Source organism: Tiliqua scincoides, chromosome 5 (assembly GCF_035046505.1).
Source record: "Tiliqua scincoides isolate rTilSci1 chromosome 5, rTilSci1.hap2, whole genome shotgun sequence".
Taxonomy (NCBI): Eukaryota; Metazoa; Chordata; class Lepidosauria; order Squamata; family Scincidae; genus Tiliqua; species Tiliqua scincoides.
Window position 1 is genome coordinate 21,617,625 of NC_089825.1, and position 19,306 is coordinate 21,636,930.

The window sequence follows — 19,306 nt, forward strand, 5'->3', positions numbered from 1 at the left end:
CTGGAAAATTGGATAGGATTGGGCCCTTAGGAGGGTTCTTCTTTACTTTAAATATATTTTTAAACATGCTTATTGTAAACTTTTAATTTACTTATGTACTAATTTACTTAGGGCACAATCCTAACCCCTTATGTCAATGCTTTCCAGCACTGACACCCAACTGCAGGATGTAGCACATGTTCCCATTGGCACCGCTATGCCAGTGCTGGAAAGTACTGACATAAGGGGTTAGGATTGTGCCCTAAGTAAATTAGTCTTATGGGGTGTTAAAAATTTTCCTGCTTGTTTATGTCACTTCTGGCCATGACATACTTCCAGGTTAATGACATCACTTCTGGTGGGTGCCAACAGATTATCATTCTAAAAAGTCGGTCCTGGTGCTTAAAAGATTGAGAACCACTGCTGTAGAGGATTAGAAAATCTTGGATCAGTACCATAGAACCATTTTCAGTGTATAGTTGAGGACCCTGATACAATCCTCCCTAACTTGGATAGGTCAACCTGGGTAGTGTGACAGCTGACCAGATTTGGGGCTCAATACCATGGTTGTTGCAGGGGTATCTCTGCTATGTTGAATACAGGAGATGCTCCACTTTACCCAGATTTAATTTTGTACCAATTTGGATCCTCCTTACTTACCATTCCCTTTTCATGCATTTGTGCCGTGTGTATTCCATGAGCACACACAGTCCTCAGAACATTGAGGACCTTTAGCTTAATCATGTGGCAGAGATTCATATATACCACCCCCTACATGTGCTTCCAGGGATGACCCAAGGCAATCCACCAGCCAACTTGAAGCTCGTGCTGCCGGTCCTGCTCCCCTCAAAAGCTATGTGGAAGGCAGAGATCAAGCCCCAGACTCCTTCACAATGCTCCTTTCTTGCACATTCCATTTAAACAAATCAGAAAGCATGGAACCTGCGGGGAGTGCTCCCATGTTATCCTGCATCTCTTGTGTGGTTTAAAGGGACTGTGTGAGGAAGGTGCAAAGTGAGGACGTATGGGGTTAGATCACTGACTTTTAATTTGCTTCCTGCCCATTTCAGTGGAATGGATTGGAGTGCCTCCATCTGTGGGGGAAAGGCAGGAGACACAGCATGAAAGGAACCCCGAATCTGTTTGCCATTTCCTGCAACTTTCTGAAAAAGATTTCCAGGATTCTAGGAACTGGGAGCTGCACCATAGGCTTAGAGTAAACATTTGGCTTGATTATGGCTATTTCTTTCTACATATAGAGCAAATTGCTGTATTAGTATAGGTGTCCCTTGGCAACTCATTGAGCCCTAGAGTTCCATTTATTTATTTAGTTAGTTAGTGTATGGCATATAATACATGGACTTATATAACAGACTAGATCAAATATCAGTGTCCAGTTCGTCCAGCCGTTCAAGGACAGAGTTACCTTCGTTGAAAAAGTCAGACCATACACCCTCAGTTTACAGCCAGACACAATGTGGTATACGGTTTGGTGGGAAGGTCCGCGGAGGTCTGCAGCTGTGCATATAAGCCTTAAGAAGTGGCCATTCATATTTCTTGTTGGGCTGCTTTGGGGATGAACGCCCCTGGTGGCATTTTGTAATACTAATCACATAATTAGCATTAGGGCTGTAACAGGTGGGCACAATCAATATATTGACAGTACAAGATTCCAGAGCATATTTTGCCCAGAATAGCATTCTGGTGTCTTCCAAAGGGACTGTTGCTGCTAGCTGCAAAGCAAGTTGCTGCTAAAGCAGATTTATATGTGCTTTAGTGGCAGGATAGTTTAATTGCTCTGCAAAAACTGAAGAAAGCGGGAGGAAAGCAGCCAAAAACATGACTTTAGTGCACAGAGAGAGATTTTCAGCAGAATAAACACTGACTGCTATATTTGCTAAAGTGCTTTTTATATGATTTCTTTTTTAAATCATAAAAATACCAATTGGATTTAAATGCACGTAAATAATTCATTCTTATGATGAAAAATCCTTCAAGTGGCTTTTCCACCCTGAGAAAGAACTATCACAGTAGAGTTCTGTCCTGACCTGTCCTAGTATTCTTATGGAGTTTTGTTGGGAGGCGGGCAGGAGGTCTGGTCTAGAGGGTAGAGCCTCCGTCTGCCTGAAGATAACATCCACAAGGTCGCCAGTTCGAGGCCACCGGCACCGTGCGACCTTGGAGCAGCTGACAAGCTGAAGCCGAGCAAGTCCATCTGCTCGGCGCGTGGGAGGATGGAGGCCAGAATGTGAAGCCAGATCGGAATGAAACACCTTGAATGTAGTTGTTCTTGAAAGAAAGAACCTTCTTTGAAATTGTAAAAATCCCTATTTAATAGGGATTTAATAAAGCCTGCCTATGTAAACTGCCTTGAATAAAGTCTTGAATAAAGACCAAGAAAGGCGGTATATAAATACCTGTTATTATTATTATTATTCCTTCTGTTAATTCTTGGTTCTCTGCCCATTCATTGTCTTTGGTCATTAGAGTAAAACAGTTTCTGATCCAGGGCCAACCCCACTATGAGGCTGGTTGGACCCCTTGCTTGAGGTGATAGACTGGGGAAGGTGGCAAGCTGAGGAGTTTCATGCTTGCCTACCATCTCTAATGGTCCACTGTCTGATGTGTTACACCACCCAGCTGCCCCATGCTCTCCTCACATGCTCAGAAACCAGAATGGGAAGACATACTGCCTTCTCTTCCAGCTCTGCTGCTGGTTTTTGCAATGTGACCAGTGAAGAGACTGCTGGGAGTGGAGAGGTTCCACTCCCAGGATTTTCTTGGCCAAGCCACTTTACAAAACATGGTGATGAAGATGGTGAGGTTTGCACTTAGGGAAAAGGTGCATATGTGATGGTGTGAGCTGGGAGAATAGGTGGATGGCTGATGGAATTTGGGGGTTTGTCCAGGCAGTGGATTGCTTTGGGCCACCTCTGACTAATTCAAAGGGAAAGTGGGTTTTCCTAGTTCACTTGCATATTGGCTATAGTGCCACATGCATAATGGATCTGCAAGCATTCCTGACTTCACACTTAACATGAAAGCGTATGGCCCTTTTCAGACAGGAGCACCATAAGCAGTAGCGTAGCTAGAGGGGGTGCAGAGCATTAAGTTTTCCAGGAAGCCTCACTGCGCCATGCAAGTGGCCCCTCCCCTTCAGAGGCATTCCGTGATGCTAGAGCAAAACAGAGGCATACAGAGGGGAGGGAGATGGGCCACTTGCATGGTGCGGTGAGGCTCCTGGCAAAACTTAGTGGTTTGCACCCCTCTAGCTACGGTATTGGCCATATGCACAAAAGAGTACCTGCATGCATGCCAAAACCTCCGGCTCTCAGGATAAATTAGATTCTTTATGTAGCTGTATCTTTATATAACTGCTAGGTAATTAAGATAAAGATAACATTTTTTTGTCAGCATGAACAGATATTGCTGGAATGGCAAATAAAACAGCTTAATCATCTGTTGGAATTAGGGGACACAGCTTTGCTTGGGATACAATGCCTGCGCATTAGAAAATCATTCATTGAAAACCATCTTGCAGCTCTTTATACTGGATAATGCTTAAGCAAGTAGGTATTCTGTGGATTTAGATAAAAACAGGTGCGTGTCTGGCTAAAGTCATCCTGGCCAATATCTGGCACTGCCTCCTGTGCAGGGCAGATTTTTTCCTTCCTGCTTACAGATCATTCCATCCTGTCCAGTCTCCTGGTCACTTTTCTTACTCTTCCTCCTGCTGTTGCCTTTCCTCTCTGTCATTTTCCCTTTCATTGAAAAAAAAACCGGAGAGGAAGTGGAGAGAGGAGAGTGGCAGCCTAGAGGGGTTTGTCTCTATACTTTCTCTTCACTTTCCTGCTCATTCTGCATTTTCAACTGGTAGGGAGCCAGAAGAAGTAAGAAACAGGAGTGGTGGCAAGAGCTCCTTAAGCACTACTGCCTAGTAATAGACAGTAAGGATGCCTCCTAATGGGCTATTGAGGACTTATCATTCCTGAAGAGGCCCTAAATGGGTGTAAAAGAGAAGTGAGGCTTGTGGGTCCCACTTTGAATTCAGAATTTTTCTTCTTTCCATGTGTAAGGTAGTTTTTTTTTAAAATTTATCTTCAGCCAGAGAAAATCTGGAACAACTGGAACAGGGTGTGTGTTCTAGATTTTAACAAGTGCTCTTAAAAATGAGCAACTTTATATTAAAATGAATCTTTAAAATGCCATCATATTTATTTATTTTTCTTTTCCTCCAGGAGCTCAGGGTGGCGTACATGGTTCCTTCCTTCCTTTTGTCCTCACAACAATCCTGTGAGGTAGGCAAGGCCGAGAGATAGTGACTGGCACAAGATCACCCAGAAAGCTTCATGGCTGAACAGGGATTTGAATCTGGCTCTTCCAGGCCTAAGCCCAACACCAATACCCAGTAGCAAGTAGGGAGCCATGCTTGGCTTCCATCTCAGTAGGGTCCCTAGTTACATCCTCTGTTTCTCCCTTGAATGGGCACCATTCACTTCTATAGGGGAACGTAAACACAGCCCACCATGTTGTGAGGAAGTTGCTTGCAGTGGAAACTGGCTTCTAGTTCTTTCTGCCTTATGCCTAATTCAGGAAGCTGACAGCTGTGCTAGAGCACCCCCAACCTACACATTTGTTGCTGTTCAACTGCTGCTTTGGAATCCTGAAATAAAACTGCAATGTGCTAAACCTCAGACTCTACAGAAACGCTAACCGTAAAATAGACGTTGACCTGTTTTATTTTTTACTGGTTAAAAAAATACAGGTTTATTTAAAACTTTTTGCATGTTCACAGCAGAATAAATAAAAAGTACATGAGCCACTGACATAAAGAAAGAGAGAAAGTGAATTCCTTCTCTCCACTTAGGCTTGGCGCTCTCTGGCGAGGATGTTGTGGAAGATGTGTACAACTTTTGTATTGGAATTTAGTTTTAGACAAAGTGTCTCTTTCACCATCTGTCTCAATAATGAGCTCTGACTGCCAGTGTAGTTACTGTTCTTTGCCCATTTGGGATGGTCCATCAAAACTCAGTGCCACTGATGAGTCACCCGTCTGCTGCTTCCGCTAGCACAAATGGAACTGACACCCCTTGTTAGAAACACAAACACAGTTTAAAGCCAACATGTCAATCTTGTGTTCTGAGAGTTCTATTTCCGCTCCCTCCCCCACAGTGTTTTAGTGCTGCTTCGAGGTTCTCCCTCAGTAATGAAACAGTCACCCTGATAACTTTTGACTTCCACCAACGAGACAATTTAATGCTCATCTCATATGTTTGAAAGGAAGAGCAACACATATAAGTGGAGGACAGTACAGATGCAGGCTGCAATGTGATTTGGTCAGTGTCAGAAACTGACCAGTTGATGGCCAAGCTGGGTTCCTGGTGTGCAGACAGGCGGACAGGGTGTTTACTTGAACGTAATTCCCATGCTGTTTTTTGTGTGGCTCGCACACATATGTAAAGACCAGTGTAGGTCTATTCTGGGTTAAGGAGAGATCATTTAGTTCATTCCAGCAAGAAATACTTGGAGGGAGGAGGAACAGAGAAACAAGGTACTATATCTTATGACATACCTTATTCCTTTGAGAAGCCTGAATGTGCAGCATGTACTCACTCATTAGTGGGATCTTCAAGGAAACAAATTCCAAAGCGAAATTTATGCAGTTCTTTGAAGAGCCCTCATTTCCACAATAGCTGACTGAAAAATTCCTTTCATAGTTATCTTCCCAGCTGTTAGATCATTAAGTTGCCAAGGTAAAAAGGGGTATGTTAAGTACAGTGCAGTTTTTTTTCCTAGCAACTACTCAACTCATTAAGCAGCTCTGAATCACAATTTTGTTTTGACACCCACTCGCACATGGTCAAAAGCCATCTGTTGAAATATATGACCTGCCATGCTACAATGAACATATGCTCGGGTCAAACAGAGTTCAGCTGCGCACATAGATATAGGTGGGCAGGCAGAAAATCATTCTGCAACAAATCTGCAGGTGATGTGTGACAAAATGCCCCTCACTGCTTAAGAGCATGATAGAGGAAGAGTTCATCCCAGGCATGCTGTGTTGGGGCACCTGTGAATTCCTAGTGTATCAACGTGCACATCTTCCATACTAGTAGACAACATCAATTTTAAAAGAGGCATACATTTAATTATTATATGAAAAATGGAATGGAATGCACATCTCACTGCGATTTGTGTCATATTTATGCTTTTCAGTACAGGGTTTTATTTGTAATCATGTCACAAACAATTATCCCACGGGAAATGACGTCCTCTCATTATATAATAGATTTCTATCTGTGCCACTGACAAAGCTGCATTCACATTTCATCTGCTGATTTACTGGAGCTTTTGCTTTATCTGGATGTTAATGTGCTCTCTCTTTTTTTTTTTTTTACCTTGTCCAATCTGTTCGGCATTTTAAAGGCGACTCTGCTGATGTCAGACTGCAGTCATCATCCTAAAAGCACCAGTCTGCTAAGCATCTAAAAATATTGGTGTCCCAAATGGATATTTTTGTATAAATTAATCTCTCTCTCTCTTTTTTTTTTTTTTTGGATAAACCTTTTCATGAAAGAGCAGCTGGCCAAAGGAACACAACCCTCAACATTCTTTCTCAGTGTTGTCATGATACAAGCAAAATGAGTTGTCATGCGCTTCAATGTAAGTAAGTGTAAAGTCATGCACATTGGGGCAAAAAATCAAAACTTTACATATAGGGTTCTGAGCTGTCTGTGACAGATCAGGAGAGAGATCTTGGGGCGGTGGCGGACAGGTCGATGAAAGTGTCGACCCAATGTACGGCAGCAATAAAGAAGGCCAATTCTATGCTTGGGATCATTAGAAAAAGTATTGAGAACAAAACGGCTAATACTATAATGCCATTGTACAAATCGATGGTAAGGCCACACTTGGAGTATTGTGTCCAGTTCTGTTCTCAAAAAGGACATAGCGGAAATGGAAAAGGTGCAAAAGAGAGCAACTAAGATGATTACGGGGCTGGGGCACCTTCCTTATGAGGAAAGGCTACGGCATTTGGGCCTCTTCAGCCTAGAAAAGAGACGCCTGAGGGGGGACATGATTGAGACATACAGAATTATGCAGAGGATGGACAGAGTGGATAGGGAGATGCTCTTTACACTCTTACATAACACCAGAACCAGGGGACATCCAATAAAATTGAGTGTTGGGAGAGATAGAACAGTCAAAAGAAAATATTTCTTTACTTAGCGTGTGGTTGGTCTGTGGAACTCCTTGCCACAGGATGTGGTGAGGGCATCTGGCCTGGATGCCTTTAAAAGGGGATTGGACAAGTTTCTGGAGGAAAAATCCATTACTGGTTACAAGCCATGATGTGCATGTGCAACCTCCTGATTTTAGAAACGGGCTATGTCAGAATGCCAATGCAAGGGAGTGCACCAGGATGCAGGTCTCTTGTTATCTGGTGTGCTCCCTGGGGCATTTGGTGGCCGCTGTGAGATATAGGAAGCTGGACTAGATGGGCCTATGGCCTGATCCAGTGGGGCTGTTCTTATGTTCTTATCTACTATTGCAAGTTGTGCAGTTGTAATATTCACATTGCTCTGGTATAAAAAAGCATATCAGTGATTCAAGAAACTCCTGCTAGACCAGCGATGCAGGCAGAGGTGAAAAACCCTGGTAGCATACTATTGAAAACACCAGTCATATTCCCTTGAGCATCTCATTCCTTTTAGGCGATCTGCCCTAGTACAGATTTCTGATTGGTTTCAGATTGCAGCACTTCCACATGTTGATTGCTTTTGCTCATACACCGCCCATTCTGCCTTGTTTACAGGTCCAAAAAAAGTGAATGACTGAATATATTAAGAACTGCCTCCAGAACAGAAGATTCAGCTAATTCTTCACTCTTCTGTCTCCAACAGTGGTCAACCAGATGTTTCTGTGTAGACCATAGGTAGGGTATGATGAAGAGTATCAGCTCCTCATGTTTGTCCCCAGCACCTAGCAGTTATGCCCATGTTCCCCTCTAGTGCCCCAAGATGATGAAAAAAATCTAATGCTGCCAAAGGGGAGGGGTGAGTAACTGGGGCAGCCAGGCTGAGAAATGATGGGAAAGGGGTTTTCCACAGATGGCTGCAGCCACTGTTGAAAGAAGCTGTTATTGACATCCTGAATCTTTTTAACCACATGAAACCTTGTTCACCAACCTCTGATGGTGAAGCTGAAGTTGCATCAGCAGAAATTATTGGAGTTTACTGCCCTACAGTAATTCTTATGTGCAAGTAATCTAAGGCACAAGATGGTTTTGGATGGCCACATCCTACGAAACTTGGTATGAAGGCTATTAGGCTTGTACTTCTTTGGGGATATCAGGAGACTATAGGGACACATTGTATATGTTTGCATTTGTTCTTTGATAATAATCAGTTAGGCATGTATGTGTTAATGTTGAATACATTTTTAAAAATTAATAATTGAATGGAGTGACACGTGTGGGATTGCTGGTCTTGCATTGCACAGATGTGGAGCCATCGAAGACAACAGGGCTATGTTCCTTGTTTGGGATTTTCTTCGCTGTCCTGCTGAAGCAGGCCTTTGGAACTGCAACAGAAGGCATCTATCTCCGGACCAGATCAGACGGAAAGCTCTTCAACCTCTCCAGACTGAGAGCAAAATCCAAAGTCCAGCTGAAATGTCTGCGTGACTTCCTCTTTGCCGACGATGCAGCTGTCATTACCCACTCTGCCAAAGATCTCCAGCAGCTCATGGATCGTTTTAGCAAGGCCTGCCAAGATTTTGGACTGACAGTCAGCCTGAAGAAAACACAGGTCATGGTTCAGGATGTGGACTCACCTCCCTGCATTACAATTTCTGAGCATGAACTGGAGGTTGTCCATGACTTTGTGTACCTTGGCTCAACGATCTCCGACACTCTTTCTCTCGATACCGAGCTAAACAAGTGCATCGGTAAAGCAGCTACCACGTTTTCCAGACTCACAAAGAGAGTCTGGTCCAACAAGAAGCTGACGGAACATACCAAGATCCAGGTCTACAGAGCTTGCGTCCTGAGTACACTTCTGTACTGCAGCGAGTCATGGACTCTTCGCTCACAACAGGAGAGGAAACTGAGCGCTTTCCACATGCGCTGCCTCCGACGCATCCTCGGCATCACCTGGCAGGACAAAGTTCCAAACAACACAGTCCTGGAACGTGCTGGAATCCCTAGCATGTATTCACTGCTGAAACAGAGACGCCTGCGTTGGCTTGGTCATGTCGTGAGAATGGATGATGGCCGGATCCCAAAGGATCTCCTCTATGGAGAACTCGTGCAAGGAAAGCGCCCTACAGGTAGACCACAGCTGCGATACAAGGACATCTGCAAGAGGGATCTGAAGGCCTTAGGGATGGACCTCAGCAAGTGGGAAACCCTGGCCTCTGAGCGGCCCGCTTGGAGGCAGGCTGTGCAGCATGGCCTTTCCCAGTTTGAAGAGACACTGCCAACAGTCTGAGGCTAAGAGGCAAAGAAGGAAGGCCCATAGCCAGGGAGACAGACCAGAGACAGACTGCACTTGCTCCCGGTGTGGAAGGGATTGTCACTCCTGGATTGGCCTTTTCAGCCACACTAGACGCTGTGCCAGAACCACCTTTCAGAGCATGATACCATAGTCTTTCGAGACTGAAGGTTGCCAATACAATTGCACAGATCATATGGTGTGTGTTGGTCTACTGAATCCAGAGGCCTATTCATATGGCTTGTATGTTTTACCTGTGCAGCAGCCTATCACATGCCCAGAAGCAGTGGCATCACTTGGGTTTGCATTACCCAGTGTGGAAGGCCAGCGCGTCACCCCCATGATGGACCTCCTCCCACACAGTGTGCAGGTCAATGCCCCAGGTGGTGCATGTGGTGATACACCATTGCTCCACCTCACTGGTTATATGGCTATAACTTTTGATAGAATAGAGATATTTCAATGCAATTTGTTTAATTGCATTCTGCATGAAACTATGCACTGAATAATGTATGACATTATGGCATTATTTGAAAATATCAAGTTCTTTAATATTTTGCCCAGTAGTGGTGTCACACCCCCTGTACATGTCACCCGGTGTGGTCGTCCACACCCCACTAGTATGCCACTGCACGGAAGACAAATCTTTTAACTAACCTTTTGGCCCACTGCAGTAGGATTCAGTATAGGAGTTGAACAGCAGTTCTGTGTGCAAGGCTCCTAATGTACCTGCAAATGAACTGTTGATTAAAAGCAGTCACTCTTAATATCAGGAAGAATGCACCTGAAGCAATCAGCCTGGATTTCTTGTCTTATCTCTGGAAGTGAGGTGGCTCTCCAGTCAAAATGCATGTTGCAAATGATAACAATAGGATTCTTTGCCAATGCAGATATTCAACCACAGTCTTTGGAGTAAAGAATCATATTTGTATCATTTTTAATCCATCCAGTTTAATTAAAAATATAGAAAACCATATGAAGTCACAAGGTAGCCACAGATAATTCATTACATTCTTGCTTCACAGAGAGAAGCAGAATTTACTACAGAATATATCAAAGCAGACAATGATGAAATTCTAAGTACATTCTTCAAAGAATATATTTCCCTATAGAGGTCCGTATTCAACAGAGGAATATAGCTATTGGCGAGAGGATATCAATCTAGGATCTCAATGTATTCTCTGTAACATAATGGGAGAAATGCATTGGTCCAATTATTGCATGCTAGCTATTTCACTCAAGCCCACTATCAACTTTCTGGAGATAGGCAGAAATTTCATATCTTTTAAAACTGCTGTATAAATCAAATTATAATTTTTGAAAGCAGTCAGATTTGAAATAAATATTGTGCCTTCTCCCCTCCCCATTTTCTGAGTTGAAATTATTTAGCCATTTCACAGTTCAGGGTATTATAATATGCCATTATAAATAAGTTATATTTTGAGCAATTCTATGCATGTCTATACAGAAGTCCTATTATAGTCCATGGAGCTTACTCTCAGGTGAGTGTGGATAGGATTGCAGCCTTGATTTCTTAAGCTATGTGGCAAGGACACAATCCACTGGGAAGTTCTCCTGTGCATGTTCCACTGAAATGAATAGAAGCCGCTCAAGATTGTAAGAGACCCACCCTGTGGATTCTGTCCAAAATGTTCAGCCTGGGCTCATGTGACTGTGTCTTACTGCTAAAGGCCCTTAGACCAGATGAATTAACAGTAGAGTTGCAAGAAGCATCTGTTGGGAAGGATTATAGCTGCTCTGTGTTGGCCAAAATGGGGCTCTGGAGTGATATGAATTTTAAGCGGGACAAATATCATGCTTGGAACAAATGGACAGGATGTCTAGTGCAGGGGTGCTCAAACCATGGCCCGGGGGGCCACTTGTGGCCCTCGGGGACTCCCAATCTGGCCAGCAGGGAGTCCCCAGTCTCCAACGAGACTGAGGCCCTCTGGAGACTTGCTGGAGTCTGCACTGGCCCAACACAACTGCTCTCTGCATGAGGGCAAATGTTCAACCTTTCGCATGAGCTGTGGGACAAGGGCTCCCTCCACTGCTTGCTGTTTCCCGTCTGTGATGAAGCAGAGGCAGTGAAGGAAAGGCCAGCCTTGCTTTGTGCAAGGCCTTTTATAGGCCTTGAGCTATTGCAAGAACTTAATTCATTCATATAAGTTCCATCTCTATTATATTCATTTATGTAAATTTATTCAGATTTGAAATGTAAATTAATTCTTTTTTTCCTGGCCCCCGACACAGTGTCGGAGAGATGATGTGGCCCTCCTGCCAAAAGGTTTAGACACCCCTGGTCTAGTGCATTCATTCATTCATGCTTCAAAATAACAAGTGAAAATTCTATAATTGGTATATTAGTTTCATGTGTCTCCGTTATTGATAATTTGCCTTCTGGTGTTTGTTTTCATGAGGAATGACCATGTATTGTGTTTGCAAATGGTGTCACTGCTAGCTGAATTAGCAGTCTGGGATAATAAAAGATTTTCAGCAGCAAAATAAGAGTGCTTTCAGCCCTACATTGAATTTATGTGTTGGCAAACATCAGAACGCAAATGCTTCATTTGACATCTCTGTAAGTTGCAGCATGATGCTCAGGGGTTATGCTAAGTTTCCAGGGGCCATAATGAGGCTGTCATAGATACTAGAGCTGATGAGGGAATGCCTTTCCCCTTATGTCCCTTGTTCATTCATTATTTCAGATCAGAGCCGATTTATATCCTTGAGCAGCTATATATACATTTTACATTATTCAAAACATTATTTTACTGTATTCTTCACACCACTGCACTGGACAATGGTAAGTTCCCTGAGTTCACACTCAACACTACATCACTGAATTATCTTATAACTACTGAACACTTGCCAAGTGTATCTTTGACACCTCTGTTGGTTCTCATGCAATGAAATACTGCCCAGGAGTGACAGGAGTCAGCCAGGTAAGACACTGGCTGAGACCCCATGACAGCAGATGGTCCACCTATGCCTGGCCAACTCCTGAACACTGACACCATCCAACACACCATCAGGAGGTGGGCAGAAGTGCTTTGCCCCAGTGGCCCTGGCCTGACACCAGTACTGAAAATATGTTCCCCCAACAATGGAACTTTTGTTCCCCCATATCAAAGTAACTATACTAGATGGCTTGAGGCAGTGGTGGGGAGGAACTCTCTCATGATTGGTCAGGAAACAACAGTGCCAGTCCATACCAGGGTGGCATAGTAAAGGGGCCGGAGCAGAGTGATAGGGCCCAGTGCAGAAGATTTTAGGTTCCAAAGGTGGCGTCTTCAGATTGGGCTTGAAAACAGTCCTGTCTAAAACTGTGGAGAGCCACTGCTTTCCAAACAGACAGTACAGAGCATGCCTGATCTTGTATGATCTCGGAAGGTAAGCAGGGTCAGGCCTGGTTAGTACTTGGATGGGAGACTACCTGGGAATACCGGGTGCTGTAGGCTTATACCATAGTCTTTCGAGACTGAAGGTTGCCAACCAACCAGTACAGAGCTAGATAGACCAATGGTAGAATTCAGCAGGAAGGAACTCCATCTATTCAAGAAGCAAATGCAATATCTGCCATATTTCTCTAACTTTTGGTAAACCCTCTTCCAAGTATTTGTCTCCCATTGGGTCAAACTCAGTGGTATTTATGCCACTGTGTAAGAGTGGTGCATGTACAAGTGGTACAACAGCTGCAAATGGTCTGCAATCTCTTTACAGACCAGCTGCAAATGTAATTTGCACTTCTATCATCCTTTCCTTCCCTATCACCCAGGGTTGTTGGTTCTACCTATGCATATTAAAGGCTACCTCTTTTGTGTTTACATATAGTAATATTTCAAGACACAAGTCTCTTTACAAGTTGTCCTACATTTTAACTACAATTTTCAATTTAGTCTGAGGAGCATTCATGGAAAAAGTGGACTGGACTATCAAAATGCATGTCCTCTAGTGGTGTTTTCATTGAGAACAAGTCCATCAATGGCTGTTATCTGTTATCATGATGGTTATCTGCTATCTTCAGCTTCAGAGACAGTATACCCCAGAATATGAGTTTGTCATCTCTTACCTGTTGACTTGCCAGAGGAATGTAGTTGGCCACTAGGGAAACAGGATACTGAACTAGTAAGTTCAGTGGTCTGGTTCAGCAGGGCTCTCCTTATGTTCTGACCTTATGCGAGTAGAAGTGGACCTCTGCACCACTATAATGTACTAGAAGGGGAATTAAAAGGCAGGAGACAGAAAGTGGGCTAGAGGCGTGGATCTTGGCAGCAATGGCATTTGCCGCATTCTATCCCCAGTTTTTCAACTTGTCCTGTCCCCTTCCTCTCCTTGGGCATATGTCAGCAAAACAGCATTTTAAATTCTACCTGGTGGAACTTTTTTCCAATGACAGTCAGAGCTCACAATCTTAGAGATCCTAATTAAGAAGGAACTTGCCATTCGCTTCTATGAGAGAGAAATATTTCATCGCACAATGCAATACAGCTGCAACTCAGATAACAACTGGAAAATTATCTGTAGGTTTCCAAATAATCTGATATTTTAACAATTTTCAGAGCAGTGATCTTAGATATCTCTAAGCTCCTGTTTGATGACTTGTAAGCACACAGCAAAATGGATTAAGCAGAACAAACAATGAATACAAAAAATACAGTATTGTATTATTTACTGAAGGAAATAACAAGTAAAAATGATTTTTTTTCCTTTTTTTAAAAAAAAAACTAGTACCATACAAGTATTGACATGAAAATGTAAATAACTATGTTATAAAGATGGTACCTGGAAAGCTATCTAAACACCTTTAACCCCGACACTGCAGATTTTACCTTATCATGATTCAAGCATCTCTGCTCATATGGTATATGAAAGAAAACATGAACGGCAAATTTCACAATGCAATGTCCATACAAAATCGGAATAGAAGTTTTTGTAGCTCAGTGTATATTTACCCCTTTCCATCCAAAGGAATATTTCACTGGGAGTGTTTAAAAAATATTGTCTTTCCCTAGTTAGGGAAGGAAAGGGTTTTGTTGAAGAAACCATGGCTCTAACAGGCAGGCAGAATTATAGCACTGCAATTAAATGAACCACTTTCCCCATGTAACATAAAAATTTATTTTAATATTAAGGATTATTTTACAACTCAGTGGAAATATGCACCAATGCAATCTATTTCCATCGTCCGGATGGCAAAAATGCACTCTTAACAGTCACAAGAGCCTGCCTTGTGTTAGCTATAAAAAAAATATATTTTATATATATATTTATATATATATATATTTATGCAGCTACTATGTGCATTAAACAATATTACTATATGGATTTGCAGGGATTGGCAACACATTTAATGTTTATCTCGGAGAGGGATGCATCGGAACCAATGTGGCTATTTTTAAGCAATTTGTGATAGAACGACAAGACATATAAAAGGGACATTTACTCTTCCCTGTGCCCATGTTCCATGTTTTTAACTTGCATCAGCCACAAGCATCTATCACTTCTGCTTCAACACACTGTTCAGGAGCATAAGCAATATCTCCAAAACTAGCAGCCAGATCCTATCCACAGACCCCCACTGGGTTCAGTGGAACTTACTCCCAAGTAAGTGGGTACAGCAGTGGTTCCCAAACTGTTTCAACAGGCAGCTTCTCTGACCTACTGGGTCATTGGCTGTGGCTCCCCATTAGGGCTACAATCTTATACATTGTATAGGGTGGTGAGTTTTTTGCAAGGATTCCATGGCTCTCCTGGCTGGTGTCCATGGCTTCTCAGGGGGACACGGATCATAGTTTGGGAACCAGTGGATTGCAGCTTTACTTTCTCAAGTGTGTGTGCACAGGACTGTGGCCTTCGTCACACTTTTGTGAATATTGAAACTGAATATTAGTCCAATTTCACTATATACTTCAGTTGGACAGCCCAATTTCACCATAGTGAAAACATTGTTTCTCCCCCCCAAAAAACCCACTCTAGTGCTTTGTCAGGTATAATTGTGATAGAAAAAAAATCACAGTTCAAGGGATATAAGCCTACTAAATAGAAGAAACACTCAGTTCTTTTTATATATCTATCATCTTTATGAAATGGAAAAATCAAAAACGGTATCACTCATGAAGTATCAAGAATGGCTTGGATATGTTCGCTGCACCACACTGATCGCACCAACTGCCGTTGTCAATGTTGCACAATGCCTCTGGGCAGGAAAGGGGACCCATAACAGTGTAAAAACAAAACAAATCTCCAGAGTGCTGGATCAAATAGGGAAGCACTGTTCAGAACTAAAGCTTTGTATGCATTTCTGCCTCTCCTCTACCTAAGCCAAGAGTACAGCAGTTATGTCCATTACTCCCACACGGTAGTCATGTGTAACTGAAATACTCTATGTCAATTTGCTCTTTAAAAAAAAAAAATCTCTGTGAAAGTGTAATCAGATGTCCCATATATTTCATTTTCCTTGGAGAAAGGTTATTCAGAAATCCTTTCCGTCTCTCTCAGGTTTCAGCAACTTCAATTTCATTTTTCTTTACTCCAAAAGCGTTAAGGGTCTCACACCTGTAGGCCAGTACTGGTGATCTGCTTTAGAAACCCTAGCACTGCTCTGATACAATGAAACCTTCCTTCTCGCCAACGGGTTCCACTTCAGCATACGCAGGGTGTCCAGAGCCTCTCTGGAATTTCATTGCTGGCCACCTGCTGGGACGACGCTAAAAGAGATGCAAAATGAGAAAGTCAGATTCCTTCTTCAGGAAATGTAGGACTATGCAAATTGCTAAACTGATTTCTTTTGGTAGAAAGTTCTATATCGGGGTTTTCAACCTGTGGTACGCATGCCACCGGTGGTACGCCGGGTGGTGTTAGATGGTATGTGGGGCACCCACCACCCGGCAGTGAGATAATGATGATGGCTTCATACAGAAGTAGAAGGCTTGGCCATTTGAAGCTCCTGTTCTGGTCATTGAACACGGAAGTAACTGGTGATGATGTTATTACCAGTTACTTTCAATGGCACTTCCATGGAGATAGTCAGAGTGAGTGGTATGCTGAGGGAGCAGTTCTATGCTGTAATATATAAAACAGAGAATGTTTATATCAGAAAATAATGGAGTAATCTTTATATAAACAAAACAAAAATGGGGAACAGGCTGATGGGCAGGCAGAGGTTTCAGTAGCTGCGTGAATCACGAATCCTACAGCAAGGGGCTTGGCTGTAATTGGTAAAGTGAACCACCAAATGGTTTCATGAAAGTATTCTGAACGCTCTGATTCATGACATCTTATATTTACCAGGAACTGGATTAAATGACTGAGCACTTTCTAGGGCTGATACAATGAATCCTACAGCAACAGCTCTGAATCCAACAGCAAATCAAACTGACTCCACATTTGCAGCAAAGCTGAACTCAACTCTTGCTTAAAAATTTTTTTCCCTGGTGTTTGCAAAACAGAAAGAAAAATGGTAAGTGGAAACAGTGGCTGTTGCACAAGGAAGCCATGAACTATAACTTACTTAAAATGAGAGATGCTTCAGAATTTTGCCTCCACTGAATTTTTCTATAGCATCTGCCATCTGAATGCATCTTGTCCTGTGGAATATGACTGCGTTAAGGTGTTTTCCCCCCCTTTTATTTATATTTTGCAGAGTTCCTACAAAGTTCTGCATTTGGTTTCATACTCATTCATTTTCTTCAGAGTGTATTGTCTTATTTCCTTTGCCAGCAACATTGCTGGTTGATTGCAACTGCTTTGTGCAGGAGGAGTCTACCTTTCTGTCAGCTGCTTATGGTGGTGTGTGTATATGTCTGTAGCTTCTCTCACAGTGCGCATACACACTTCCCCCACATTACTGGACAGTGCATTGTAGAGACACAATGTGTGTTTGCGCTTCCTGCAGCGGTATCATGTTCTTGTCTTTAATTATTGATATGTCTTCTACTACTGTATCTTGTTTCTGAATTAGTATAATCATCTGAACCAATACAAGTCTGTTTATTATACATCTCTATTTTCCCTCCTATTCACAGTTATGCTTCTAGCAACAAGAAATAGTGTCCTATCTATGAGAAGAAATTCACACTGGAAATTTCCTTTGAAATGTTCTTTTCTCAGAGATGTTGTCTCTTGAGAGTGCCCAATTTAATGTGTATGTGCAGGGATGCCGTTAGCACATATGGTACTTTTATATGCATTAGGGCGCAATCCTAACCCCTTATGTCAGTGCTTTCCAGCACTGACATAAGGGCAGAGCTGCTCTGAGGTAAGGGAACAAACATTCCCTTACTTTGAGGAGACCTCCGTGAGTGACACCCAACTGCAGTATGCAGCACACGGCCCATTGGCACCACTATGCCAGTGCTGGAAAGCATGGACATAAGGGGTTAGGATTGCGCCCTTAGAAAAATAGGTTGTCCTCCCCCCACCCCTGGAAGTGACATTCTGCCAGTATTCTTCCTATGTAAATGGCACCCTTTAGATGTGGTACCCTTGTGTGGTGCTCAACCTGCACAACTGTACGCAGCAGCCCTGTGTGTGTGTGTGTGTGTGTGTGTGTGTGTGTGTGTGTGTGTGTAAAAAGAACAAGAAAAATTTAGCTACCAAACAAGGTTATTGTTGTTACATATGTTGTTACATACCCCTGCTAATTGGGCAAGAGGCACTTTTTCAAGTGGGTGCTCCTCTTTTTAGCAAGGGGAGAGTAACTGGCCCACCTCACCCCAGCAGTGTCTTTACTAGTGGCTGTCTGCTGGTGTTCTTTTTGCATCTTTTTAGATTGTGAGCCCTTTTGGGACAGGGAGCCATTAGTTGTTTAATTTTTCTCTGTAAACCGCTTTGTGAACTTTTAGTTGAAAAGTGGTATATAAATACTGTTAATAATAATAATAATAATAATAATAATAATAATAATAATAATAATAATAATAATAATAATAATAATCAGAAAAAACAAAAGGGGGCATTAGTAGAAAAGTTGAACAACATTTTCATGTCATGGCATTTGCACTGTGTTCAGATGAGAGACTTGCGAACACGCACATGCGCTCAAAGCTCTTGACACCCTGTCTGCCTTCTGTTTGCCTGAAAAAAACCCCCATTGCTATGAATTTCACAGCATTATCTGGGCTTCCAGGGCATCTAAAAGCACGGGAGGTCTACATGATGAGATCCCAATGGACTTCAGTATTCTTATAATAATGAAACATTGGCATTTGATCCATACCACAATACCCCTCTGAATAAAATTCTCCAAGCAAAGGGAGCAAAAAAAGAGCGGAAGAACATACTCTGCAGCTCATCTGTGTAAAAGATGGAACAGAACCAGCAGAATCAACCCAATCCTACTAAAAAAAACAGAGTTACAGGGCAATCCTATATATGTATATGTGGAAGGATAACCATGTATAAGTCATGGGCCAGGGAATTACAAGGGACATTAAATTGGGACAATGAGAGAGAAGGATGGAGAGCAACATCATCAGTTAACAGAAGAAAGATCAGAAATAAATACATAATGAAAAGCTAATTGGACATAAAATTGGTTGTACCCAGACTGTGATAGTCCCTCCTGATGTAGGCAATTCCTCACTCCTTCACTGGCAGTGCAAAGTAGACCATGTGACCCTGTTGGTGTTAACTGTGTCTTAGGTTGTGGGATTGGATACTAAGAACATAAGAACATCCCCACTGGATCAGGCCATAGGCCCATCTAGTCCAGCTTCCTGTATCTCACAGCGGCCCACCAAATGCCCCAGGGAGCACACCAGATAACAAGAGACCTCATCCTGGTGCCCTCCCCTACATCTGGCATTCTGACTTAACCCATTCCTAAAATC

The 19,306-nt window shown here is 42.7% G+C and overlaps 1 protein-coding gene across 2 annotated transcripts in view; it reads right to left on the reverse strand.

Annotated features, from left to right (window-relative positions):
* Nucleotides 1-14,238: 14,238 nt before the first annotated feature.
* The window catches only part of PLXDC2 (plexin domain containing 2), a 282,678-nt gene continuing 277,610 nt past the window's right edge, over nt 14,239-19,306 (reverse strand). For both annotated transcript variants that reach the window (XM_066626962.1, XM_066626961.1), the window contains exon 14: nt 14,239-16,183. In XM_066626962.1, coding sequence (XP_066483059.1) covers nt 16,067-16,183 — 117 coding nt within the window. In that variant the 3' untranslated portion in view covers nt 14,239-16,066. The remainder of the gene's footprint in view (nt 16,184-19,306) is intronic.